Source organism: Ananas comosus, linkage group 12 (assembly GCF_001540865.1).
Source record: "Ananas comosus cultivar F153 linkage group 12, ASM154086v1, whole genome shotgun sequence".
NCBI classification, from domain to species: Eukaryota; Viridiplantae; Streptophyta; class Magnoliopsida; order Poales; family Bromeliaceae; genus Ananas; species Ananas comosus.
In genome coordinates this window covers 537,607-563,154 of record NC_033632.1, presented here as the reverse complement: position 1 = coordinate 563,154, position 25,548 = coordinate 537,607, and the positions used below count along the sequence as shown (strand labels likewise).

The 25,548-nt window shown below is 37.8% G+C and overlaps 6 protein-coding genes across 8 annotated transcripts; 3 read left to right on the top strand and 3 right to left on the bottom strand.

The window, feature by feature from the left end:
* LOC109718720 (annexin-like protein RJ4) lies at window positions 737-4,096 on the top strand. Its single transcript, XM_020245106.1, has 6 exons — window positions 737-912; window positions 2,346-2,491; window positions 2,591-2,809; window positions 3,095-3,307; window positions 3,414-3,503; window positions 3,575-4,096. The coding sequence occupies exons 1-6, from the start codon at window positions 837-839 to the stop codon at window positions 3,770-3,772; spliced, it is 942 nt and encodes a 313-aa protein (XP_020100695.1). The 5' UTR covers window positions 737-836; the 3' UTR covers window positions 3,773-4,096.
* On the top strand, window positions 7,960-9,774 carry LOC109718721 (two-component response regulator ORR9-like). Its single transcript, XM_020245107.1, has 5 exons — window positions 7,960-8,114; window positions 8,199-8,290; window positions 8,420-8,497; window positions 8,602-8,672; window positions 9,231-9,774. The coding sequence occupies exons 1-5, from the start codon at window positions 8,012-8,014 to the stop codon at window positions 9,454-9,456; spliced, it is 570 nt and encodes a 189-aa protein (XP_020100696.1). The 5' UTR covers window positions 7,960-8,011; the 3' UTR covers window positions 9,457-9,774.
* On the top strand, window positions 12,750-14,312 carry LOC109718006 (structure-specific endonuclease subunit slx1). Of its 3 annotated transcripts, none has more exons than XM_020243978.1 (3): window positions 12,752-13,230; window positions 13,617-13,723; window positions 13,969-14,107. In XM_020243978.1, the coding sequence occupies exons 1-3, from the start codon at window positions 12,986-12,988 to the stop codon at window positions 14,034-14,036; spliced, it is 420 nt and encodes a 139-aa protein (XP_020099567.1). In that variant the 5' UTR covers window positions 12,752-12,985; the 3' UTR covers window positions 14,037-14,107. The 3 variants fall into 3 exon arrangements, with proteins under 3 accessions (XP_020099569.1, XP_020099567.1, XP_020099566.1); XM_020243977.1 differs by having other exon boundaries at window positions 12,762-13,230; window positions 13,962-14,312; XM_020243980.1 differs by lacking the exon at window positions 13,617-13,723 and having other exon boundaries at window positions 12,750-13,230; window positions 13,969-14,312.
* Window positions 14,508-18,224, bottom strand: LOC109718971 (general transcription factor IIH subunit 2). Its single transcript, XM_020245485.1, has 4 exons — window positions 17,738-18,224; window positions 16,634-17,095; window positions 15,615-15,990; window positions 14,508-14,866 (listed from the first exon to the last, which is right to left on the bottom strand). Exons 1-4 carry the CDS (start codon window positions 18,050-18,052, stop codon window positions 14,736-14,738), a joined length of 1,284 nt encoding a protein of 427 aa, XP_020101074.1. The 5' UTR covers window positions 18,053-18,224; the 3' UTR covers window positions 14,508-14,735.
* On the bottom strand, window positions 18,870-21,781 carry LOC109718609 (RNA polymerase sigma factor sigD, chloroplastic). The gene is made up of 5 exons (XM_020244916.1): window positions 21,181-21,781; window positions 20,577-20,786; window positions 20,082-20,222; window positions 19,764-19,961; window positions 18,870-19,431 (listed from the first exon to the last, which is right to left on the bottom strand). The coding sequence occupies exons 1-5, from the start codon at window positions 21,640-21,642 to the stop codon at window positions 19,150-19,152; spliced, it is 1,293 nt and encodes a 430-aa protein (XP_020100505.1). The 5' UTR covers window positions 21,643-21,781; the 3' UTR covers window positions 18,870-19,149.
* On the bottom strand, window positions 22,299-24,952 carry LOC109718420 (protein TRAUCO). Its single transcript, XM_020244664.1, has 3 exons — window positions 24,923-24,952; window positions 23,720-24,599; window positions 22,299-22,775 (listed from the first exon to the last, which is right to left on the bottom strand). The coding sequence occupies exons 1-3, from the start codon at window positions 24,950-24,952 to the stop codon at window positions 22,501-22,503; spliced, it is 1,185 nt and encodes a 394-aa protein (XP_020100253.1). The 3' UTR covers window positions 22,299-22,500.

Genomic DNA, 25,548 nt, shown 5'->3' with positions numbered 1-25,548 from the left:
TTTAGTATTATTAGGTGAAAGTATTTATTTAGGTAATTGACTTGAAATGGAAATGTGTCAGTGGGAATCGTCCTTAATTTCCAGTGCTCAATCTGTATGCACCTAGTGCATTAGCACTCATGCACCGCACCATCATCCTTTGCTTTCCATAGTGTCTCAGTTTTTTCTCCAACTATTCCGCATCTGAGCAAAAATAAAATAAAATAAAATAAAAGCTATAACTCATTGTACAGTAGAGATTGCCTTATTTTTTCACATAAATTCGAATTAGATGGAATAAGATAACTAAAGAACATCACAGGTCACAACACGAAATAATTATTGAATTTTGTTCGAACAAATAATTATATTAGATTGTGATTATTAAATCTAATTTGTACGTAACGTTGGGACATATCCGGCCGTATAGTCTTATCATGATCCCGGTCGACACTTTTGAATCCTCATTTTTTAACATTACACTCTCTTGTTAGCTTATTTGAATCAATACATGCTAATAACTCGAGAGAAAAAAAAAAGAAAAAAAGAAAGAGAGATGGAATAGGGGGCTAAGGACAGCCTGGTGCACGAAGATTCAGAGACCCGGTGTAGGCTGTAAAACTGTACGTTCCACCAATGACCGAGACGACCGGTAGCAAGCGTTACGTTCAAAGCAATGGGGCCGGTTTCATGTGCGAAGAGGTCATGCGTTGCACCACTCTACTCTCCCTCTCTCTCTCTCTCTCTCTCTCTCTCTCTCTCTTTATTGTCTATATATATATTATATATGGACTCCAATGTAGCATTGATACTCTTTGTTTTAGAGAGAGAGTAAGTGTGTTTGTGGGTAATTTGCCATGGCCACGCTTAGTGTTCCTGATCCTGTTCCTTCTCCCATTGAAGATGCTGAGAAGCTGAGGAAGGCTTTTCAAGGTCTCTCTCTCTCTCTCTCTCTCTCTCTCTCTCTACATGTTCATATTATATTTTCGAGAGGATGTATAGACTTTTAGTTTGATCTCTCAATTGCTTTGAGAGAAGAGATACATGACTTTATGCTAACAAAAGTACCGTTAGGGGGCCTGATAGTTGGTACTCCAAGTGTGAATTCTAGTTGTTTCACATATTTTGCTGTGTTCATTTAAAAAAAATGAACAAAACAGATAATATATTATATTTCTCTTAAAAAAATAAAAAAAATAATATATAATTTCTTTGTGAATGAAGTGTGCTGTTTGTTACTTTAAAAAAAAATGTGACCAGTAAATATGACATATTCTTAGGATCCCACATTTTTTAGAATGATCTGGAAATTTTGACAGATATTAGAAATATTAGTCCCGCATCGAATGGAATCAATACTTTTTTTTTGAGAAATGGAATCAATACTACATGGTGTCTATGCATGTTTTTCGAACTCTTATGGTGCATTTTCTGCTAGTGTGGCCTTGGGTGCATGATTCATCTAATTTTGTTAATTTTAAAATCCCATTAATAGGAATGTAGCTTTTATTAATTGTTATCAAACCATGGCAAGTTGGTGCTTAATATAATTTGAATTTGATTTTTTTTTTTTTCAGCAAATTTAGATGCCTCTTTGTGCTGCATTTTGAAATTGCATATAGGAAGATTAATATAGTCCTGTTTTGCCCTGTTCAATGTTGTTATTTATAGAGGGCGTTACCTTCTAAGCTATGGCAATGCATGTGAAATAAACTTTTATTTTTATATTTAAATTTTAGTTAATTTATCTATTATCCTATCTATATTAAAATTAATAGAGATCTCAACCACTCCACTCACCAACATGTCCATTTTTCCTGCTCTGTTTACTATGGAAATAACCTACTATGGTTAAGCAATTTTTGGATTACATGATTAAGAGAATTAGGTGAATATGTAACAACTCTTTTGGCATCTAATGAAGCTTGAATCATTCGGTCGCTAATCACCACCTATTTTCAATTTTCCAACAATTCTCGATTCTTAAATTTAGCATATATGAAGCAAAGATAGTTGGATATATATATATGCCTTTTCAAAGAAACTCGAATTCATCTGATGTTTTTTGGGCTAACCGGATTTGCACCTGTGTAAGTTGACACAACACGCTTTTGAGTCGGACTCGAATCAACTTCATGTAGATCAAGACCATGCCTGATGCAGAAACATGATCAGCAGGGGCGAAGTGTTATTCGCGATGCCATCTTAGAGCTTCTGTTGTCAACTTCATGATAAAACAATTGTCATCTTAAGGAGAAAAAACAGTGCGCAAGGCACTTCTTATTACCAACTGTTGATCAAACGAGGAACAAAATTTAGAAGGATAATATTTATGTTCCTAACTTTTCCTCGGTAACATTTAATAGGATGGGGAACTGACGAGAAGGCGGTGATAGCTGTGTTAGCACACAGAGATGCAGCTCAGAGGAAGCAAATCGCGTTGGCCTACGAAGAGAAATACAACGAAAATTTGATCAAGCGGCTCGAGTCGGAACTCTCTGGCGACTTCGAGGTATCTATTTGTGTAGGAACCGAATGTTGATGATGCACAACCTTCCATGTTTTACAATACATGCATTCTTATGCCGTCATCTTGTATTTTGTATTGTAGAGGGCGGTTTATCGATGGATATTCGATCCGGTCGAGCGAGAAGCTATCATGGCTAATGTCGCATTGAAGAGCAAGAATGTGGACTACATAGTGATAATTGAGATCGCGAGTGTGAATTCCCCTGATGAGCTCTTGGCCGTGAAGCGAGCGTACCAAGCGCGCTACAAACATTCTTTGGAAGAAGATATTGCCTCACACACCACCGGAGATTTTCGCGCTGTATGATCTCTAGAGACATAAACACCTTTCCAACTGTTACAATTCGGTTCCTATTGTTTGTAGTCTGATGCAATTTTAAGTTCATGTTCTTAATTGGACGGCTAAATTTGTCCCGTCTAATGGGGAACTTAATCATATGGGTAAGAATACGAAAACATATAAAGATTGGAACACCTTAAGTGAAACAAAGCTAAAAGGTTCATGGGCCCTGGTGCAATTTATCCTTATGTGACAATATTATTATGGAATCACTTATACTGTTGTTATTTGAACTGCACATTGCAGCTTCTATTTGCACTAGTGAGCACGTATCGATACAACGGTGAGGAGATAAATGCTAACTTAGCTCAATCAGAGGCAAAGATTCTTCATGAGACTATCACCAAGGGAGTCTTTAATCATGAGGAAATTATTAGAATCTTGGGTACAAGGAGCAAGGCGCAGCTTCTTGCGACGTTCAACCGCTACAAGGACGAATACGGCAGTTCCATCACCAAGGTTATGAATGGATTCTAATTCCCTTTATTCGAAATTAGACCTATATAAAATCAGGATCAAGAACTTTTTTTGTTTTTGTAACTGAATTGTGTTGCGATATGATTAGGCTTTGACTAGTGAAACTCCAAATGATTTTGCACTGGCGCTACGAACAGCGATTCGATCCATCTCCAATCCTAAAAAGTACTTTGCAAAGGTAAACAAACATGTGAACTGATTTACTAGCTGTGCTTGTTTGGTTCACTTGTTTTTTCTTCTTTTTGGTAGGTTCTCCGCAATGCGATCGACAAATCAGGAACCGACGAAGACGCGCTTACTCGTGTGATCGTCACGCGCGCGGAGAAGGATCTCAAGGTGATCAAGGAGATTTTTCAGAAGAGGGCTAATGTTGCTCTTGAGCATGCAATAGGCAAGGAGATTTCTGGGGACTACAAGAACTTTCTCCTTGCTTTAGTTGGGAATTGATGATCATTGTCTCTCCATATGCATTTCTACCTATATATTTTTACCTAGTGATGACATATCACCTAGCTTAATTAGGATAATGTTGGGAATTGCTGCTCTTAGGACTATGGTTTTCCTCTTTCTTTTTTTTTTATTACTATGTTCTGGGTACATGGTTATATATCGTTTTCTTATCGACGATTAGTGTGTTTTATTCCAGTATTAGTCAAAAACTGTGTTCGAACTTGGGGTTTGTTTCAATGGTGTTCTTTTTTCCTTTTATTCCTCCTCCTAAAGAGGTTATATGGGATATAATCATATAAAGGTTCCACCTTGCTACCTTAATGTTATGCTTACACATTAGTTTCTACCAAAGTATTTTATTTTAAAAATAGTTGTTTCATTTCGTGATTGGGCCTGCTTTGCCTTTTGGGCCGTTTTGGGTTGGGCAATGTGCACCGTCTCCGACGAAAAGCCCGAAGTTTCAATGGGCCAACAGATAAGGCTTAGTTTGGCATTGAGTCCTATCTAACGCTATTAGATAAAATGGAGTTTAGAAAAAGCATATAAGTATATAAGGATATGCTTCTGTGTTCTCCAGTGGGACCGCAAAAAATATATCATAACTGATTCATCGTGATATGTGGAACGTAATATTACGTATGGAAACAAACAAGGTATTTTTCTAACGTACTTTCTCATCGCACGTAAAGCATTCTCCCCGTAATACCAAACGAAGCTTAAGACTGTTTACATTCTTTATATTGTCATCACTAGAAAAAAATAAAAAAAAAGAAAATATTAGATCTATCACGACGAGCGCATCAATAGAAACGAAAATGGCAAGCTAACCTCTAGGGCAAAACGAAAAAAAAAATCTCCTAACAGATTTTGGATCCAAACTGTACTGCTGGGGGCCTCCGCCCACCACAGACATTCATTTTCCCAAAATCCGTCGCACCGTAAAACTGTTGATGAGTCAAAAGCTCAAAACTAAAGTTAGATTGCCAAATTTCGAGGCACATCTAACAGAATCTTCTTTTTCTTTTTTTTTAGAAAGTTGTAGTTCCTTATACTGTTATACCTTTCGTGGACAAACTAGTTTGGTGCTTATCCTATAATGGACTATTTTCAACTAAGAGCCTGTTTGGCTCTGCGGGCCGCCCTTCTAGGGAAAGCTGCGATATCAAAGCTTTCTCCAATGCCCCCTTTTATGCGGTTTGCGTGCGCGGCTGAACAATTTGTAAGTTTGCCTTCAAACTAGTAGATCATATAAAACAGTTGGATTGGATCCTCTTCTTGTCTACTTCTTCCTAAGTTTTGGAGAACACTAGGAAAACGCAAATGTCTAATTTTCAGAATAAGAAACTTTGTTTGTAGGTGTATTAGTGATGCAATGCCAGGTTTGGATTTCTCTTGCACAATGTGTGGTGGTGAACCAGAAACTATTGAACATATTCTATTTGCACGGAATCTTGCTAGTATGGTTTGGTTTGGTTTGATTTTGATTCATCCCCTGAACATATATTGCATTAGCTTTCTACTCTATTTCAAAATTTGGGCAACAATTTGACTATTGCTCACTGAAGCACGCCTTATTATTCCGTATCTAGAAGAGTATGAATGGGTTCATTTTCAAAGGTTACAGTCTCAAGCCTAACTTGGATCTTATGGAATACCAGGATCTGCTTTTGCTTTTGTCTCCACCTCTGCCTATGCCTATGCCTATGCCTATGCCTATGCCAGTGATGGCTTTTGGAAATGATTGGGTTCCAGGATCTGACAAGCAAAATCAGGTAGAATATAAATCTAACTAAACCCAAAGAAAAATAAAAGAAAAATAACATCAAACAAGATCTCTAAGATTAACTTGCTGCTATAACAAAAGTCTTAGACATTTTGATGCCACTGTTGTTTTCAGAAATAGACTTGTTCCGGAAGTTAGTTTGTTCGTATCGTTTTCAGAATTTGTCGCTAAACGGTAAATCTTTCAAAAAATAATTTGGTACAATAATTATGCTACGTCGCATCATTTTTGGATTAACATCTTCCTACATATGAACATTCGATGTTTTGTTGGTGATATCTAATGATACCAAACAAGAATTAAATGAGTTACTATTTCGCCTAACAATTGCACTGCTTTGAGACAGAAGAGTGGCACCAAGAATACTTACTTGGCGGTCAATCTTGGTAAGCTATTATTTCTCAAAAAATCTTGGTAAGCTATTTTTTTAATACACTCATTCACAAGAAAGAAAATAGGACCAGGTAAACTTTTCCTACCACTTTCCCACACTAGCCTAGGTTAGTGTACCAGAATAGAATCTCCATTCCTGTTACTCTTTGGCAACTCCACTGTATCTGCTTACCTGTTTTCCCTTGATTAGTAAGCAAGGATTTGGTCACCATCACCAAATAGCAGATCTTCTTTGATTTCAGTGCTACAGTTCATAAGCTAGTGATGGAAACATATAATATAGGAAAATGCTTTGCTCCTGCCTCGGTATTTTATAACTACAGTTGATGCCTACTATGAACCAGTAAAAAATATACTCATATTATATATGAGAACGATATGAATAACGTACAAGAATAACATTCTATCAAAATATGATCAACTATGGAAAGAGATCGAGAGGGAGACTCTCGCGCTATCAAATCAGTCACGAATACTCCATCGCATCTCTATTTTTAGTTTTTAATATTTTTTAAATTTTTTCACAATATGATCGTTATATAATATTACTGTGCTGATAATATAATTTGACAATTTTAAATTATGCGTATCCACAAATTAAGTTTTTACGTATTACATTACAGTATTAAGAAGCATTCTAGAACATCTGTAGCAGCACTTTCAAGAATAGGAGATGGTTACATGTGGCTTTGGTGCCAAGGTCCATGCAATTAATAATTCTGAGAAAGATAAAGAGAGATCATGGAGAGGATTTCCTAGGATGTGGAGACATGGGAGGATGAGAACAAGAAAATTGCTTGGCTAATGCAGCAGCAGCACCCATCAGCTGATCTCTTCCAGAATCCAGATAAGGGGAAAGAGACTATGATCTCATTCCATACAGGTTGTACACAATATAATATATATATATATATCTATAGAAAGAGAGAGAGAGAGAGAGAGAGAGAGAGAGAGAGTGTGTGTGTGTGTGTGTGTGTTTGTGTTGAATCCCCAGTCCACAACACGTTTTCCATCCTTGCTCTGATCCTCGGGGCCACAGGATCACTTTTTCTCTGGCATTGCTCACCTAATTTTTCTCATTGCCAATCCTGAGTATCCACAGGTTTCGGATTACTCGGGTTTTAATTGCCATAGTTATTTAATTTTCTCTTCTCGGTAACAACCTCATTAAAGAATAGCACATGGTTGGAAGGATCAAGAGTACAGTGGGGTCTAAGCGTGATTCAAAGTCTTTCATGTGTGTGTGTGTGTGTGTTTTTTTTTTTTTTTTTTTACCCTTCGCCCCTTTTTTAATAGGGGTTTAGAAAGATCTAGCCTGCTTAATAAATTGTCCTCACAGTCACAGCTAAATTTTTAATTTGCAATTCAGTGGTATCAATATGTTGAATCGAGCTAAAAATTGGTGTTTTAATATTTGCGCGTGAATCATTTACCCGAATCTCAAGGCCGATCCAAGACATAATAAGTATGGTGGGTCGTCGATTAGGGAAGTTTTTGTAAATAATCGCGAATATTAAATGGAACTTGGTTAGTATCTGATTAATTAAGTAATTAATTAATTTAGAAATGAGCATATCTCCAGATATCCTATTCCCCAACCACTTTATCTAACAAATCTAGCAGGCATAATTGCAGGCCACTTGCAAAGGAAAAAGACCCAGCAAGGGGGGGAGTCAGCTAGCAACAGGACACAAGAGAAAACAAGAAACAAGTAATAAAAAGGAAAGTGATGGCCCCTCTTTGCTTACTCTCTAATTCAAACTAGTATTATGGCTCCACTGGTAAGAAGAGTCAATTCTTAGGAAAGATATGGAGAAGATCTGGTCTGATCTTGCTTTCCTTGTTGTGGGATTTTGTTGGGCCCTTCATATCTCCAAAGGAATCCTTTATAAAAGAAAAGCAACTCCACACCAAACTCACCTCCCCCACTATTCTTTTCTCACCTCCCCCTTATTCTTCTCCCCCTCCACCNCTATTCTTTTCTCACCTCCCCCTTATTCTTCTCCCCCCCCTCTCTCTCCCTATCTCTATCTCTCTATCTCTATCTCTCTAGAGCTGCAATGGCAATTGCAACAGATACCCAGTTCCATGTATTGGCTGTGGATGATAGCCTCTCAGATAGGAAGTTGATTGAGAGGCTCCTCAAGACATCTTCTTACCAAGGTAAATTTTCTTGGCACCCTTCATTTTTTTTTTTCTGTGATTTTTCTGGGGTGTTTTGGGTTGATTTTTCTCTGCTTGGTTCAGTTACTACTGTGGATTCTGGAACCAAAGCTCTTGAGCTTCTGGGCCTGCAGGATGACCAAACAAACACACTATCTTATCCTACTAATCAACAGGTGACAAAAATTACTAGAACTAATCAACTTTTTTTTGTTGATCTTTTGCTAGCTGAATAGTTTGAATTAATGGTCATTAGTAGCTCAGTTTTTCTGATGAAGTAAATTGGGCTGGGGTTTTTGATTTAGGAAATTGAGGTGAATTTGATCATCACAGACTACTGCATGCCTGGAATGACTGGTTATGATCTTCTGAAGAAGATTAAGGTAGATGTTGCAGTGTTTTTTGTTTTATTTTCTTGACTGTTTATTTCTGTAGAAAGGAAAAGGCCTAATTGGTTTTTCTTAAAAAAAAAATTTGCTGAATTCAGGAGTCTTCATCTCTTAAAGACATTCCAGTTGTGATCATGTCATCTGAGAATGTGCCCTCCAGGATTAAGAGGTGAGCTCAGTAAACACTACAAAGCTCACTATGATCTCATGATAATAATTGGTAGAATAGCATAAATTGAAGCAAAAACAGCAAAAAAAAATTGAATTTTTTTTCTGATTTTAGACACTGAAGAAGGAGAAAGAATTTCTTTTGCAAATAAAGAACATCAGATGAATTGTGTGTTAGAGGCTTCAATTTTTCTAATCAGTAATGACCCTTCCTGCAAAGTCAATTTTAGCCCCCCATGACTCAATAAATTGGAGGTAGAACTTAGCCTTTGGATATTTATTATCATCTCTTTTCATGTTAAAATATGGTTTAAATTATGATTAGACTTGGCTTCATGTTTAATAATAGTCAAAGAAAAAGCCTAACCAAAATCTTAATCAAAAGCCTTTCTTTTTTGGGATCACATAGGCCAGTAGCTTAATCAAATGCAATATCTTCTCACTATTTCATTCAGACTAGTACATCATAATGAATCACTTTATTCTTTGGGTCCAAAAGAAAACTAATTTAATTAACCACCAACTAGTAGCTAATTGGTTATTTTTTTTATTGGATCAGATGCTTGGAGGAAGGAGCAGATGAGTTCTTTCTGAAACCAGTGCAGCTCTCTGACATGAGCAGACTCAAACCCCACTTACTAAAGAGGAAATCTAAAGACTGCAACAGTAGCAGTGCCAACACCTGCAATGAAAGCAATAATGAGAGCAGTAGCAGCAAAAGAAAGCAAATAGATGATTATATTCTACCTGAGAGGACAAGGCCAAGGCTCTTCTTTGAAAGATAGGATAGGATTTGTAATACTCTAAAAATAGTTTCAATTTTCTTTTCCCTTTTTTTATTCTAATCTTATGTTGGTGGCTCTCTGTTCTTTTTTTCTTTTTTCTCTTTCTTTTTTTTTTTTTTTAACTTATCTTTTATATGGATTAGATATAGGGAATAAGAAGGGGTATATATGAAGACAGTGGTGTTGTGGGAATCCAATTTTGTGGTGCCTAATAAGAAGTTAGAAATGAAAAGATCTGTAAAATACTGGAATCATGGAAAGTTGCTCTGGAAGAGTGGCTTTTGGGAAAAGTAGTAGATGCCTTCTTGTTCTGTGTTTTCTCTTTGAAGCCATCATGTTTTTGTTGCTTTTGGACCCCCTCATTGTTTTCACTAAGATTTGAAACCTTTCTTTCTTAATAAAATGTGGATCAGTTTAACCTCGGGCTTCAAAAAAAAAAAAACAAAAAAAAGAAGTATTGTTTGAGCAAAACATAGTATTTAATAAACTGAAAAGGCTTACAGTTTATTCTAAATTTTTAACCAATTCCGGTAGGTATGATTGGTGAAATGTATATATTGTTNTAGATAATATTTAACGGTATGGATCGTCGATTCGGAAGCTCTATCATCGAAAACAACTTATGAGTACGAAGGCGATCGTACTCATAAGAGTATAGTAGCTGGACTCTTATGTTTTGACGGTTTCGATCATCAATTCGAAATCCCTACATCTAAAATGACTTAGGGGACGAAGGCCTCTGTCCTCCTAAAAGGCTAGTAGTTGGATTCTTTTTATATAGAGAGAGAGAGAGCTAGGCTTCTATATTTTTAAAAGTACGGAGGCTTCCGTACTTATAAATTATTTTCGATGATAGGACATCCGATTCAGCTATTGGAAATATCTGGAAATCAAATTTTATAATTTTTTGATTTCGTTTGTCTAGTGAATGAGTAGCTTCAAAATGAATGGCTGAAAATAAAAATCTCATAAAAAATAGTGATAAATGATTCAAATTTTAAATCGAAAGTATTGATCTTGCTATCGATGTTAAGTAAAATTTTTTATTAAATTTTTATATAATTTGGATATTTCTACACCGTTGAACTTAAAATATGACACATCGATTGTTAAAATAGTTATTTTTGAGATATTTTGATCGTTTGATAAATGATGTCAAAAAATTATAAAATTTGATTTCTAAATAATTCTAATAAGATAGATTATATTTAATCGTCGAATCAGATGTCTTATTATCGAAAATAACTTATAAGTATGAAGGACTCCGTACTTTTGAAAGTACAAAAGGCGTACTCTATATATACACACACGTATCACGTATGTATTATGTATTTGAATTCCAAGAAGAGACCATGCATGGCTTGTGGTAAACGTTCTTTGCTTCACCGCCATGTCATGACTAGCGGACAAACAAGCTGGCCAGCGAGGATGCTTTTGAATTTAGCCATGGCCATGGGCCTTGACATAGACCAAAATTTTAGCCAATATTTAATTAAAAAATTAAATTTCTTACTTATAGTAAAATAAAAATAAAAATAATAATAAATTAGTCTCAAAACAAATGTNTATTTATCAAATCGATCGGTTGGGCACATGAGATAGTTCAGTGTGTCTAGTCGGATCGTTTAATCGATTAAATCGTCATGTTTTTTTTATCTAACATGATATCAAACTTGCTTTGAATCGTTTTTTATTAGATCAATATGTTGGATAGAAGCTAACTAGTTTTCGACTCCATAGAAGCAAAGATAACAAAAAATAAGAAAAGTCTGATCATGTTCGAATCGGAGTGGCCGACCAACCGGATCTCCAGGTACGAAGAAGGACAAGCACAGCATGCCCCAGCTCCATGTGCAGTGTTTAATTTGGGGTATCTACCAAAGCGCCAAAAAATAAAATAAAATTAAATAAAATTAAATTAAAGACCGAGAGAGTAAACCACAGCATCTACATAGAGCACGTAATTGTACACTTTGTACCTAACACGCTATNATGAAATATTTATTTTCTTTAGCAACAAAATAAGTCAATTATTTATTATGTATTTTTATCAAATCTTTCGAACTTTATAGATATATATATATATATATATATATATATATAATTCTATATATATATAGAGAGAGAGAGAGAGAGAGAGAGATAGAGAGCCAGGCTTCTGTATTTTTAAAAATACGGAGGCTTCCGTACTTATAAATTATTTTCGATGATAAGACATCCGATTCAGCGATCGGTTCTATTAGATATAATCTACGCTATTGAAAATATCTGGAAACCAAATTTCATAATTTTTTGATTTTGTTTGTCTAATAAATGAGTAGCCTCAAAATGAATGACTGAAAATAAAAATCTCATAAAAAACAGTGATAAATGATTCAAATTTTAAATCGAAAGTATTGATCTTGCTATCGATGTTAAGTAAAATTTTTTATTAAGTTTTTATATAATTTGAATACTTCTACACCGTTAAACTTAAAACATGTCATATCGATAGTTAAAATAGTTATTTTTGAGACATTTTGATCGTTTGATAAATGATGCCAAAAAATTATAAAATTTGATTTCTAAATAATTCTAATAAAGTAGATTATATTTAATCGTCGAATCGAATGTCTTATTATCGAAAATAATTTATAAATATGGATGACTCCGTACTTTCGAAAGTACACAAGGCGTACTCTATATATATACACACAAACGTATCACGTATGTATTATGTATTTGAATTCCAAGAAGAGACCATGCATGGCTTGTGGTAAACGTTCTTTGCTTCACCGCCATGTCATGACTAGCGGACAAACAAGCTGGCCAGCGAGAATGCTTTTGAATTTAGCCATGGCCATGGGCCTTGACATAGACCAAAATTTTAGCCAATATTTAATTAAAAAATTAAATTTCTTACTTATAGTAAAATAAAAATAAAAATAATAATAAATTAGTCTCAAAACAAATGTTATTGCTTCATATTTTTAATTCTGCTGTAAAGTAAAATACAGATAATAAAAACAGAGGTTGAAGGGAAAACAAAGTTAGAAAAAAGCCCAATCATGGCGCATTTGGATTGTGATTTTTAAGTTGGTTTATGATCAGTCTCAAATCTAGTCTATTCGTAGAATTTGCTCAGTTGAGTTTGAGCAAATCTCAACGAATCCAAGTAGTTATTTTTTATTTTTTTGGGATAAAATAAAGTATTAGAAGTGAAATCAAACCAAAAAAAAGTGATTTTTTTTGTTTTTTTTGTTGTAATTACAGAACCGACGCAAAATAAAATCTATTTAAATTTTATTAAAATAAAAATATAATATTTTTATACCAATCCAGTGATCCACCAAAGTCCCTCATCAGCTTCTCCGAAAAGCGCTTTTCCTTAGCCCCGACTCCGAAAAGCCAAAAGCAGTTACTTGAAACAACGAAGAAGAAACCGTGAGATGATAATTTTTTTTTTTAAAAAAAATAACGAACAAAGAAAGAAAAAAAAGAAAAAAAAAAAAGATCCATCGATCCTTCGTGTGTCGTTCGATCGACGACGATGAGGAAGCAGCTCTCGACGCGCTTCCGATCCACCAAACCCGCCTCTCATCGGCTTCCCCCAAAAGCGCTTTCTCCCACCGCAGTTGCTTCCTCTCCCTCGTCCTCGTCTTCGTCCTCGTCTCTCACCCCCGGTCGCGGGGGACGAAGAAGCCGATGCCCTAAAAGCGAATGGTGCGTCTACCTCATCCTCTCATCCCGATTGAACCGCTCCTACGTCGGGGTCACCACGAATTTCGTGCGCCGGTAATTTCGATCTCATCTTTTTTTTTTTTTTTCTCTCTCTCTCTCTCTTATTTCTCTGCGAATTTGTCCCCTTTTTTTTTGTTTGTTTGTTTAATGAATTGGATCTATTAGAATTCATCCTGCAAGTTGTTCCTTTTGAGCTAATTTTATATGAGCTTCGTGTTGTTTTAGATTAATGTATCCTTGAATTTGAGCATATAACATTCATTTTTAACCAATTTGATTGGATTATCTCACGTGATTTACACTTGTTTTAAATATTTAAATGTTGGTCGGCAAAAATTGCATGTTTACGTACATCTATCGCTGCATATTGCCCCCCAAATACGATCCATTGAATAGGATTATAAAAAAATAAAATAAAATAAAAAATGATGCTTATCCAGTTTGAAACAACATAACGGCGAGATCAAAGGCGGGGCGAAAGCTGCATCTGCAGGAAGGCCTTGGTCTCTTGCATGCATCATCCGAGGATTCGTGGACCGAAGCGAAGGTAATAATAAATAATAAGATCTCTTCTCTGTTCTTCTCTGGTTTAATTCTCATGCATCTTTTACTATCGCATCAGTTGCAGTTTTAACTTTTGTTTCCGGAAAATACTTGATGATTGATGTTGTTAGCTTTTTGCATCATTTAGTGAACCACATTCGTGATATACAAAGATTTTTCACTCGTTTTGTTTCCGTGTCAGGATTCCTTGTTGATTTAGACTTTTTCGTTTTATCTTTTAGCGTGCAGGTTTGAATCCCTGTGGAAGAGCATCTCGAGAAAAATGTCGCGGAAAAAGAAAGAAGAAAATGCTGTAAATCCGGTTTTGCAGCATAGAGAAGCTGCTTTGAACAGAGTCAAAACAGAATTTGATTGCAGCTGCTTAGGAATTGAGTGGCAAAGTCCAGCTCTGAATTGATTTGCTTGCTTATTGTGCTGAGCAATGTATGTGTATTTTTGATTCATTCTGTACTAGTAACTTTTCTTTCTTTTTTTTGAAAGTTTGGGCTCATGCGGACGAGCATATAATTTAAAAATAAGATCTCCCTTTATTTATAAGATTTCAAGTTTATAATATAATAACTAGTACTTCACATCTTCGATGTTTTGTTCTTGGGATTCAAAGGAACGCAACAATTTCAGTTGTTTGAGTGAGACATTACCATGTTTATTCATTTAAATCTTGCATCAGGCGTTTAATTTAGGGGCCTACAGGCAGATTCACAAAAAACAAAGAAAATGATACGTGCTTTTAACAAAATTAATTACTCATTAAGAGGGGAGGAAAATTTTCAAGTAAATTTTGGACATTACTCCAAAACGAAAAACTGGAGCTGCTCTATAGCATTAAATACAAACCTTTAATGCAGCAACATTGAGTTGGTCAAATTACATTGGCTCTTAATTCTGGCTTCTTTAAAATGGCATCAAATAAATAACCGTCCCCATGCTACATTAATTTTTTTTTTTTTTTTTAAAAGAGAAAAAGAAAAGAAGAAAAAAAATAACTCAAGCTCTTACATAGGCAAGCTCCGGTGGCTCTCGCAACCGGGACAATTGTGCAAGCTCTCGTGAATGTAGATATCGCAGTTGAGGCAAAAGTGTTGGTTGCACTTCGGACAGGTAACGTGGAGATTGGATTTATTCCCTGCAAAGAATTCGCAGTTATAAAAGGGACTTAAATGAGTCAGTTTGATGATTTCTGTCGTTTGATGATTTCTGTCGACTAAAAAGAACTTAAATGAGTCAGTTTGATGATTCGTGTCAACTGTTTCGGTCGAACAGCAGAATACTAGAACAGAGCAACTTCGATGATTAATAAACAAAATAAAAGGAGGCACTCATTGATAAAGGGTAAAAAGAAGAAGAAGAAGAACACATTGATGTTATATTGCAAACATAAACAACTCCACTAATGGAGAGAAGAACCCAGCTGATTCTTTTGAAGGCTAACGAGTCGTACTGTTAAATGTGATTTAAGCTGTTTGAGATATCAAGATACAAAATTTCGTAAGCTTTGGAGCTCTTTAACCCATGCACCAACTGGGCTGAAGTTTGCAGAGCGTTAATTGAACATGCTTCTCGAGCATAGTATACTATCACCCAATGGGAAATTAGACCCATTATTCTTGATCTAGACATCCAATAACTCTCTGTAACAAAAGTTGACCAAATTCCAATCATGTTTGACTGTTAAAGAGAGACAAAACACCTTGAATCAACCATTAAAAGGGACAATGTTGAGATCTCTTAATGCATATCCACATAACAAGCTCCAAAAACATGGAGGATGCCTCATTGAATGTCTGTATGTATGCATGTCTGCAGCATGCACGAGATTATGTATGTATATAAGCTAAGGTATGACAGTAAGAACTCTAAGAATCTATGCTTACCGTGGCCGGCGAGGCTCTCTTGGCAACTATAACAAGTTTGTGGTGCCTTCTGATTCAATTTGCTTGAAAACATAGATGATACTTCATCAAATGGTGTTACAGGGAAAAGATGGTGGTAAGATCTCGCTAGGTGAGGAGAAGAGACCAGCGTCAATCCACAAATTTTACACTCAGCGGGCAGCTCACATACACGGGCCTTGCATCTCGGACAAGTATAGCCACCGCCAACCTTTATTTCCTTGTGGCATGAACAAATAGAGATAACACCCTCTGCCCCTCTCTGAGGAAACCCCATCTTGATCAAATTAGCAGCGGCATATTCTGCTATCGCAGGGGGTGGAGGAGCGTGCTCCAGTAACAATTCCTTGAAATGTGACTGCAAGGATAAATATATGTCATGTTACTTCAATACAGTGTGCACATATTCAGAAGGCTACATTAGTCTCACACACAACATGAGTTACATGACAACTCAGATTATCCCCCTTGTTTTGCTAAACAAGATAAAAAGTCGATTATTACAGTCAGACAGGGCTGTTCTAAGATAACTGAAGAACAACTTTTCCAACACTCATTGGTACAGTTCTGTGCAAACACTACTGTTATCCCTCTATATGTACAGGTGATGGACTATAGGCTACAGGCCATTATGACATAAGAAAACTCAATATGTATGAAGATTTGAAGTAGACTCTCCAGCTTTTTCTATTGGCAACCCATCAACTTATTCAGTTATTCTTCATTTTGATTAAGTTTCAGCTGATGAACTATACGCTCTGATAACAATAAGAATGAACTGCCGAAAAAAGCCATTATTTGATGAAAATAATTCCAATCAAAACATGCAAAAATTGAGAAGATATCAACAACAACAACAATGGTTGGGCAGTGTAACTCAAAATGGCCTACAGTTGAGGGTGCCCCCATACATTTTTACTTATTATCCTATTGTGTCCCCATTAATGTTATTCTTGAACTGATCTGTACCAAAGGTAACAGGATAAGCAGATGATGCTTACCTCATCCAGAGCCACAGTATAGGATCCTCCGGTCTCCTCACACAAATGCTTACATATGAAAATCTCAGCTGCTAGGCCAATAACTGAGCACCTAATCTTAGCCTGCTTGCATTTCTGAATTGTCTCCATTATATCCCCTGGATCGCAGGTATTGAGAGCAGAATACAGGATTAAGACTTCGCGGTGGCCATAAGAAGGGATTTGGTTCAGATATCCATGAACAAGTTCTAGGGCATTCTGCAAGGAAGCATCGCCAGAACATTCGAGCTTTCCCATCAATGCCTTAATTTGTGACTCTGGACTACCTCCTATATCTGTTAGCCGTTGAGCAACACCGTCTTTTATTGTCACGAGACCGATATGGCTCAATGGGTTTTGATCGAAGAACTCCCTGATGAATGCCTCGGCACATTTAGCGACCACCACCATTCGACTAGGGCGATAATCTGTCTCTGAAGCTGCCTACAGTAGTTAAAAATTAGTGTGAAAACACGGGTATAATAGATAAGCAGGATATATCAAATTCATCCAAGATGAATAAGAGGTCTAGTTATGGTTCAGACACAAAAGATAAGCATAGTTAAACCCCAAAACCCTCGCTTTTCCCTATCAAGATATGTCTTCTAACTTTATAACGCAAGGTTCCATGCCACACTAAATAAATCAATACCACCAGAATCACACCAACGACTAAAACTAACACCCAATTCCGCTGTCTCAAATCCACGAATTCTACGAAAATGGAATTATAGTTTTATTTAGAAAAATTAGTTAATGTGATTTCAATTGACCCGGGATCTCACAAAATACAATCAAATTTCATCATTTGAGATGGAATTTGATAAGAATCCATTTGATGTTAGTTATGATGTATCAAAAGCTTAAAAATACCCGGCCTAGTAAAATAGACATACTAGCTTTCTAACTATTTAATCAACAATATGTTTATGAAAAGCAGACACACATCGAATCAAATTCAACTCCAATTTTGTTCCAAACAGCAACATTCATTTCTAGTTGAATCAAATCAAGTGGTTCTTCTAACTGAAATCTACTGAGTTCTAATCAGATTCGATTCAAAAACAGAGCGTGGCGTAGACGAACCCGAGAGAGATCGAAGACGACGTAGAGGTACCGAATGAGGCCCTTTTGAATCCGAGAGGAGGAAGAGGAAGGAGCGGAGGATCTGAGGAGGAGGCGCTTCCGATACTGGGCGTGGACTAGGGTTTTGGAGTCGAGGGGCCGTAGGAGCCCCGCCTCGTCCTCTTGGAGCGCCTCCCACGCCCACGCGTCCATGCCTCTCCCATCGTTGTCCTCGTCGTCCTCCTCCTCCTCCTCGGCGCGGCGCTTCTTCCTCTCGCCGTCGCCGCCCATCGGGTGGTCGAAGCCGCCGCGGATCGCCGCAACGCCGCCGCTCATGGTGGTGAGAGAGAGAAACCAAAGGAGTAGTATGTGTAGAACTCGAAGAACCAATTGTTCGGGGTAAATTGTTACTTTGGTACCCAAGCAGCTCGAGATATCGCACTTCCGTTTCCGACACAAAAACTATTGCAACGAGGTCCCTAACCTTTTGTATCCTGGCCTAATACTAATCCCTAACCGTTTATAGTTTCTAACAGTATCATTTGTAATTAGGTTCCCAACCTTTTGTATCTAGCACATTGGTCCTTCGTTTAAACTTTGTTTTTAAATTTGATAAGTTGTATCTGTATGGTTATTCCTTCGCCTACTAACAATAAGATGCTGCATGTTCTCGAAGTCCATGATTCACGAGGACTTTTGTGGATCTCGACTTCGTTCCCTTATTTCATCCAAACACCTCTTAATAAAAATTTAAGTGTTATGACACTAAGTAGTGCAGAAAATTTATTAACACGATAAGGCACAGTACGTGCCGCACCGAGCTGATGCGTGCCGATTATAAAAAATACATATGTATCAATATATAATGATATAAAATATTTATTTTTTTTAGCACCAAAATATTTTAATTGCTTATTATATATCTTTATCAAATTTTTTAAACTTTATTAGAAAAATTACTTATTAATTTAAAGAATAAAAAATTTTGAACTGTGTCATCAGTATATAAATTATATTGTGCTAATATCTTGTTGACATAATCCGTGCAAATGGATATTTAAATTTTTATCTCTAAGCTTAAGAACCGGAGGATATTTTATATTAGTATTGCACTTTTGTTTATTCAGGGACTATTTAGCAATAGATAAGTAACTTACAGCGTATAATAGATGTCCACCACTCTAGTTTATAACTAACAGATTATGCTTAGACCATGGAACATCCAGAAAAAAAAAACAGAAAAGAAAAACATAATTTTTGTTTAAAGAGACATTTTTCTATGACTGTGAATTCTACACATAGTTGCGGAGAAGAAATAAAAGAAGAAACTTTTATACAAGAACATGAACTTGATACTGCTTTGGCTTCTCCAATTTTATTAGTCTCCGTAATGATCCTATAATTGATGACTTGGATAACTTTGTATGAAATTTCTATAAAGAATTTTGCCACAAGCTTTCTATCAGACCCTTCTCTTCCTTTAGTCTTGCTAATGCATTGCCATGAATTTGTCGAATCCTCTCTCTGGAAAGATTCATCAATTTCCCGATCTCTTCGCATGATCGCGCTGTTTCGCCATTCAAACCGTAGTGTAATCTCATGATGTGTTCTTCCCTCGCACTCAGCGTCTTGAGAAGCTCCTCCAAAGTCCTCAGTATTATTTGTCTTGTGACAATCGTCTCCGGTCGTATTTCATCAGGTCCCAGAATAATTTCCTGCAATAAAGATTGAATAAAGAAAATAATATGTGCGCAATGCGCATTCTTTATGTTTTCGCTTCTTTTACTTTCCTTGAGTTGCTTAGTTCATATACTCAATTATTCAAAATAAAATGAACTTAAAGTAACTCCTGCATTTGTGTTTTATGTTGCCAAATATAACCCATAAATATATAGTTTGCAAATAACCTGGACATAAACAAAATTAAAGAAAACCGCATAACACTCGTAGAAGAACTAAAAACCCAAAGAGTGAACAGCACTAACCCAAACCTTTTTTTTTTTTTTTTGTTTCATGGATGCAATGAGAAAAGAAATTAGCTTTTTACCTTGAGTGACAAACCTTCCTTGTTCACTGGTTGATCAATCGAAATCGGATGTCTAATCCTCTCACTAATGATTCGAACACTAGAAACACCTACATGTACAAAGTCGGCGATTTCTTCGTAAGTAGGCCATCTCCCTAATCGCCTTCTTAGTATCGAATTAGCTTCTGCGACTCTGTTCGCCGCCTCACACAAGCTACCCTACACAAATGCTAGGTTTGCACTTATTAGTCATTAGACACAACCAGAAGAAGAGGAAAAATAAAACATTTATTATTTAAGAAATTCTATGAAAATGGAAAAAAAAAAATAATCACTTACCGGCAATCTCACAATCCTTGACTTGTTAACGATGGCTCTGACGATCGCTTGCTTGATCCACCAATAGACGTAAGTCGAGAGTTTATATCCTTTCTTGTGATCAAATCTCTGCGCACCTCGAAGAAGTCCTATGCAACCTTCCTGAAATACATTTCAAACAATCAGATAGCTGAAACCTGCTACTGCTCCAACATTAGCATTTAAATTGCATGCCCTTATGGAATCATTGATTGATCATGGTTCGTATGCTTTCCAATTGAAGCGCAATTCAAAGCTAGTTTGAATATAGTATGAAAATTATTACATGTACATATGGCTACATATCTCAACTATCCTTCTTTGTGCAACACCAGCGTTGTTAAATGATTTAACTTTTACCAATGATAACTTAGTTAAAGGGGTGACATGCTGCCAATATCAAATAATGCCAATATTGCATTATTTTGATATTTTAAACAGATCTTAGAATTGTTTTTCAGAGAATGGATAACTAGCCTGGATGAGGTCTTGAAGGCCGAGTCCTCTGCCTTGGTAGGTAGAAGCAATGGAGACGACGAGGCGCTTGTAGCTGAGGATGATCCTCTCTCTACTCTCTCGCGCTCTCAACAATGCTTTGTCTCTGCTGCTTCTCCTTATCAACTCAGCTGATGTTGTTGAAGTGAACTCCCCCATTTGGTTGTTTTCTTTCTCTAGCATGGCCTCCTCCTGCATACACTCATTTAGACATATATTGTAACTATTTCGACTGCTTTTCTAGTATAAAAGATAAGATAATAGAGTTTTCGTTCTAATCCTATGGCAGTGACCGTCACACTGAGATTTAATTTATGAAACTGTGATTTACCATTTACATGATACATGACTACTTTCATGGTGCCAATTACATTGGGATGTAATGTTTGCGACCAGCTCATAACTCTTAGAGACTCAGAAAAGCTATGTCACATAATGAAAGGGTCATCAGATTTTGTATTCTTTCTCCTCAATCTCTCTATTGGAAAGTGAGAATTATGTGATTAACGAGCAACTTTAAAACCAGATAAACCTATAACAAGCAAATCACAATTGCAGCTTGTGTATACCAAGATGAACAACCAACCTTGAGATAAAGAGAGAATTGTGCCTCCTGCCTTCGTGTAAGATATCTCGATTTCTCCACCTTCGAAAAACGACGTTGTTCTACTGCCCTGAACATTCTCCCATCCTCCTCCTCGTCATCCGATTCTGAGCGCAAATCAGCATTCTTTCTCCTCGTCCTTTTCCTCCACCTCCTTTTCCTTCTCCTTTCCAGCACAATATTATTATCCTTTGCGATTCCTTCGCTAAAATCCCGCGATGAAGAACTCACCCCACTGATTGCCTGAGAGTCCTCGGGCACAACTACAAGGTGAAAAGTGGTATGGTTGGTGATGACGGGAGGAAGAGAGAGAGATGGCGATGATGGCGAGGACAGAGATTGGGGAAATTGGAGTGTGGGCTTGGAGAGCAAAGCATGGTGGAGAGGGAGTGAGAGAGTGGCAGTGGTGGAGGGGGAATTCAAGGTGCATGCATGCATTACCATATGTTGATCTTGCTAAGAAGATAAAACAATAGTAACAATAGCAGGAGACCAGAGTCTTCAATACACAATGCAATAGTAGGCTTCCTTTTTAGGCTTCACACATTCCTCTTGCTGAGATATTTTGGTGCTTCAAATGCTGAAGCATTTGTTCCTATCTATAAAGGAAAAGATAAGGAAAAGTGTTGGCTTGGTGTGAGGTCCACCTTTTTTGCAACACTTTCTGGCTGAAAGAAATTGCTGAGACAACTAATTAGAACAAGTTTTAAAATATAAAACAGCAATCTCAATTGTCCTTGATCAAAAGTGACCTCATCTCACTAATAATAAGAAATTAAAAACAAGAAGACCAATATTTGAGTTAATATGGCTTTTACGTAAAGTCTTTTAACCTGATTTTTCTTGTTTAGATTATACTCCAGTATAAAGAATTTGAAAAATAAGTTAGCAGGGCAAATTACAGATTCGATGACAGAGATAAAGATGATATTTCACTTAGTTTACTATCTATTAATTTATTGCAATTGACAACTTTGATTTCTGTTTCCATCAAGTAACAATTGTGATAAATAGAAGTTGGACGACCGGAGTGAAATTTACCAATGGGTTAATTTACCTAATGCAAACACGTCATTCTCAGAAAAAAATACATGATGCTCTTCAATTGCCGAAATCTTCTTGCTTGAAAATAAGTCAGTAAATAATAGAAAAGGCAAAAGTTAAAATCAGAAATCAGCAATCAGCTAATATACCAGCCTTACACCTTCTAATGTACAACTTAAAGGGCTTCTTCTAACACTCCTCATCTCTGCTCTTCCCCCAGAGTTAAAAAACAAAACAAAACTTAAAAGAAGATGGAATTTAACTAGTTTTCTCTGCAACGCCATTTTCAGCAGGCCCATCAATCTTACAATCATAGCCGTGATAAGGAACCTCGATCATCGGTCGGGGGGTCGGACGGCCACCAAAATCTTGCGGAAAAAACTCGAAATCAGGCCCGAAGTTGAACCGAACCTCGCAGTTGGGCTGGTTAGGAAGTGTGTACATGGACGCCGCGGGATAGTATCGTCCACCGAAAAGGTCCGTGAAGGCGACACCTTGGCATATCCCGTTCTTGAAGAAAGATATCTCACTCCCTGCAGAGTTGGAATAATAAGAGATTAAGGACTGATTTAATTCTACGGCGATCAAATTCAGAAAAAGTTATTCAGCCACAAAGTGATCTACAATCTAATAACATTCTTTTGTCCAAACAAATACAACAGAAGAATACTACATAACTGAAGGGGCAAGAAAAGAATCAACTCATTATGAAACAATTCACTACGAAATGTTTCAGCAGTTGCAAGAAGAAGTTCAACTCCAAGTAAGCTCTGAAACCAGATTGAGAATGGACGCTGAGCACAAGAAAGGAAACATTTAAATGGGGAACAAGTGCTTTTCTTTCCAACAAATCTTAAATCCTTATTTCGTCGCTAAACAGTACCCTTAGGACAGCAATTCGGTATTCCAGGACCACCGCCCATACCGTGCCATCCCCGAGTGACACGCGTTGAGCCAATATTGAAAGGAAGAACGACGACAGCATTTCAGTTCTAGATAATAATGTATAAAAAATTGGTAGAAAAATCAAAGAATAAACTAAAACAAGAGTAGGAAGCTGAAAGTCAATTCCTGTGCAATTGCAACCCATGGTCAACAGCTCCAAAAACAACTTGATTTACAGATAAACTTTAGCAACACTCCCCCATTCTATTACAGCTTAGAATTAAAGAGAAGTTAATTGCAAACAGAACTACACAATACTCCTTGATTTTTTTCACAGTTTAATAGTAAGAATAATGTCCCTTCTACTAACATTCATTCACACAAGGACAAGTGCAACAACATCAAATGCATTCGTGTGCGTGTAATCTACAATGCTAATCAATATATATGATCACAAAGCCTATAACACAAACAGGTAAAACAGCAACACATGAACACTTCAAAAGTTACCGAAAAGGAGACGAGACATTCATAATAGCTAAAAGGAAAAAAAAAAAAAAAAAAAAGATTTTGGGCAAGGGAAGAAACTCACCAGGCACTACCTTGGGCGGTTCATCCTTGCCGTCGGCCGAGTAGACGTACCTCTGCCCTTTGTACCAAATCAGGTGCGGCGGCTTCGGCGCATACGCCTCCCCATCGGGGAGGCTAATATAACACCCAATCACATCCCCCTCTGTGTAGGCCTCCTCCCCATACTTGTCCCTCAAGGCCTTGTGAATCTTAGTCCCATCGATATCTCTGTAGCCGTAGCTATGGCCGTCGTACCCGACGGGCGCCTGTAGATCGCCCTTGTCGGTGGTCCACCCAAGCCTGGTGTGGCCCGTCTCCCCGAGCCGCACGATCCTGATCTCGAAGAACCAGGCGCCGTCCATCACGCCGCGGGTGGCGCGGACCATGCGGTAGCCTTTGGTGCTCCCCGCGGCGAGGCGGTCGTCGCTGAGCTCGACCTTCTCGGCCTTGTAGATGCGGGAGAGGCAGATGCGGGCGTCGGGGGAGTCGTCGGAGCGGTCAGGGAAGCCGCGGGGCATCGGGGTCATGAGGACGGTGTCCTCCGGGGCGGGGGCGTGGGGGGAGGGCTTGGACTTCTTCTTGCCCTTGCGGGAGGTGGACTTGGTCCACACGTTGTTGCTCTTCTTCTTCGGCTTCTTCGAGGCCGAGGCGGAGGCGGAGGGAGGAGCGGGGAGAGGAGGGGCTGCGGCGGCGGCGGCGGAGGCGAAGGCGGAGAGGGGCTTCTGCTTCTTCCTCGCCGGGGCGGAGTCGTCGTCGTCGTCGTCGTCGTCGGGGTCGTCGGCGTCGTCATCGGACGGCGGGGGAGGATCGTCGGCGCCGGCTGGGTAGGCGTGGCCGTTGGATTGGGGTTCGGGNCGGGAGGTGGACTTGGTCCACACGTTGTTGCTCTTCTTCTTCGGCTTCTTCGAGGCCGAGGCGGAGGCGGAGGGAGGAGCGGGGAGAGGAGGGGCATCGGCGGCGGCGGCGGCGGCGGCGGCGGAGGGAGGAGGAGAAGGAGGAGATGGGATGGGGTCGAGGGCGTCGCTCCACATTGGCTCCTCGTCCTCGTCGTTCTCCTTGTAGCTCGAGGGTAGGGTTTCCATGGGGCGAGAGAGAGTGAAAGAGAAGGGGGGTAATTTGATGAATAGATGAATTGGTATCGGAGTCGCAAAAGAGGAAAAGAGAGGGAGGGTGAAAAGGGAGAACGCATTGTCCTGCACCAGGTGTACCTATACATCTAATGCACCTGCTGCAACTCATCGTGGGCCGGGTGCATATGATGTCCTGCACCATTCAAAATATCTAGTTATTACAAATCATAATTTGAGGCTTTTGAGCATAAATTTTTTTACGCAATCAAATTTTGAAATTACTTGATAACTACATAGTAAATATTTGTTCTCAATGTTTCCTGCGGATGTCCAAAATTAGATTTTAGATTTTAAATATTATTTAGTGGTAATTATTTATATTTATAGTGAAAGAGAGATATTATTATTTGCTCTTTAAAATTTAAACTCCATCTAATAATATATCTAGATTATTGAAAAGCCATATGTAATAAATCACACGGTTTAAAAGCTTATTCTTAAGACATTAACTAATCTAAAAATATCAATAATGCAAAAATTAATATTGTTTATTTTATAAAATATAATATCAAAATTCTACTGCTTTTGATGTGTGGACTTTCTGAAAATCATATAGTATATATACAATGAATTGAAATGCTTAGACGTATTCACACACCTGGTGCAGGGAAAAATAAAATCTAAAAATTGGCATGGAGTGCACTGCACCGGGTGCACGCAACATTTTTCCGTACCACCCGACCCAATCAGTGCGCACGCTCCTTCGACCATTATCCTCTCC

Bases quoted from the DNA above. Each gene is read 5' to 3' on its own strand.
- LOC109718006 (XM_020243977.1), top strand. From the start codon at position 12,986: ATGAGGAAGCAGCTCTCGACGCGCTTCCGATCCACCAAACCCGCCTCT. The intron at 13,231-13,616 runs GTAATTTCGATC...ATGCTTATCCAG, and splicing joins ACCACGAATTTCGTGCGCCG to TTTGAAACAACATAACGGCG. The intron at 13,724-13,961 runs GTAATAATAAAT...TTTATCTTTTAG, and splicing joins ATTCGTGGACCGAAGCGAAG to CGTGCAGGTTTGAATCCCTG.
- LOC109718721 (XM_020245107.1), top strand. From the start codon at position 8,012: ATGGCAATTGCAACAGATACCCAGTTCCATGTATTGGCTGTGGATGAT. The intron at 8,291-8,419 runs GTGACAAAAATT...TTTTTGATTTAG, and splicing joins CTTATCCTACTAATCAACAG to GAAATTGAGGTGAATTTGAT. The intron at 8,673-9,230 runs GTGAGCTCAGTA...TTATTGGATCAG, and splicing joins GTGCCCTCCAGGATTAAGAG to ATGCTTGGAGGAAGGAGCAG.
- LOC109718720 (XM_020245106.1), top strand. From the start codon at position 837: ATGGCCACGCTTAGTGTTCCTGATCCTGTTCCTTCTCCCATTGAAGAT. The intron at 913-2,345 runs GTCTCTCTCTCT...AACATTTAATAG, and splicing joins GCTGAGGAAGGCTTTTCAAG to GATGGGGAACTGACGAGAAG. The intron at 2,492-2,590 runs GTATCTATTTGT...TTTGTATTGTAG, and splicing joins AACTCTCTGGCGACTTCGAG to AGGGCGGTTTATCGATGGAT.
- LOC109718971 (XM_020245485.1), bottom strand. From the start codon at position 18,052: ATGAGCGGCGGCGTTGCGGCGATCCGCGGCGGCTTCGACCACCCGATG. The intron at 15,991-16,633 runs GTAAGCATCATC...TTATCCTTGCAG, and splicing joins ATACTGTGGCTCTGGATGAG to TCACATTTCAAGGAATTGTT. The intron at 14,867-15,614 runs GTAAGCATAGAT...AATTCTTTGCAG, and splicing joins AGAGAGCCTCGCCGGCCACG to GGAATAAATCCAATCTCCAC.
- LOC109718609 (XM_020244916.1), bottom strand. From the start codon at position 21,642: ATGGTAATGCATGCATGCACCTTGAATTCCCCCTCCACCACTGCCACT. The intron at 19,962-20,081 runs GTAAGTGATTAT...GCATTTGTGTAG, and splicing joins CAAGGATTGTGAGATTGCCG to GGTAGCTTGTGTGAGGCGGC. The intron at 19,432-19,763 runs GTAAAAAGCTAA...TCTTTATTGCAG, and splicing joins AGGAAGGTTTGTCACTCAAG to GAAATTATTCTGGGACCTGA.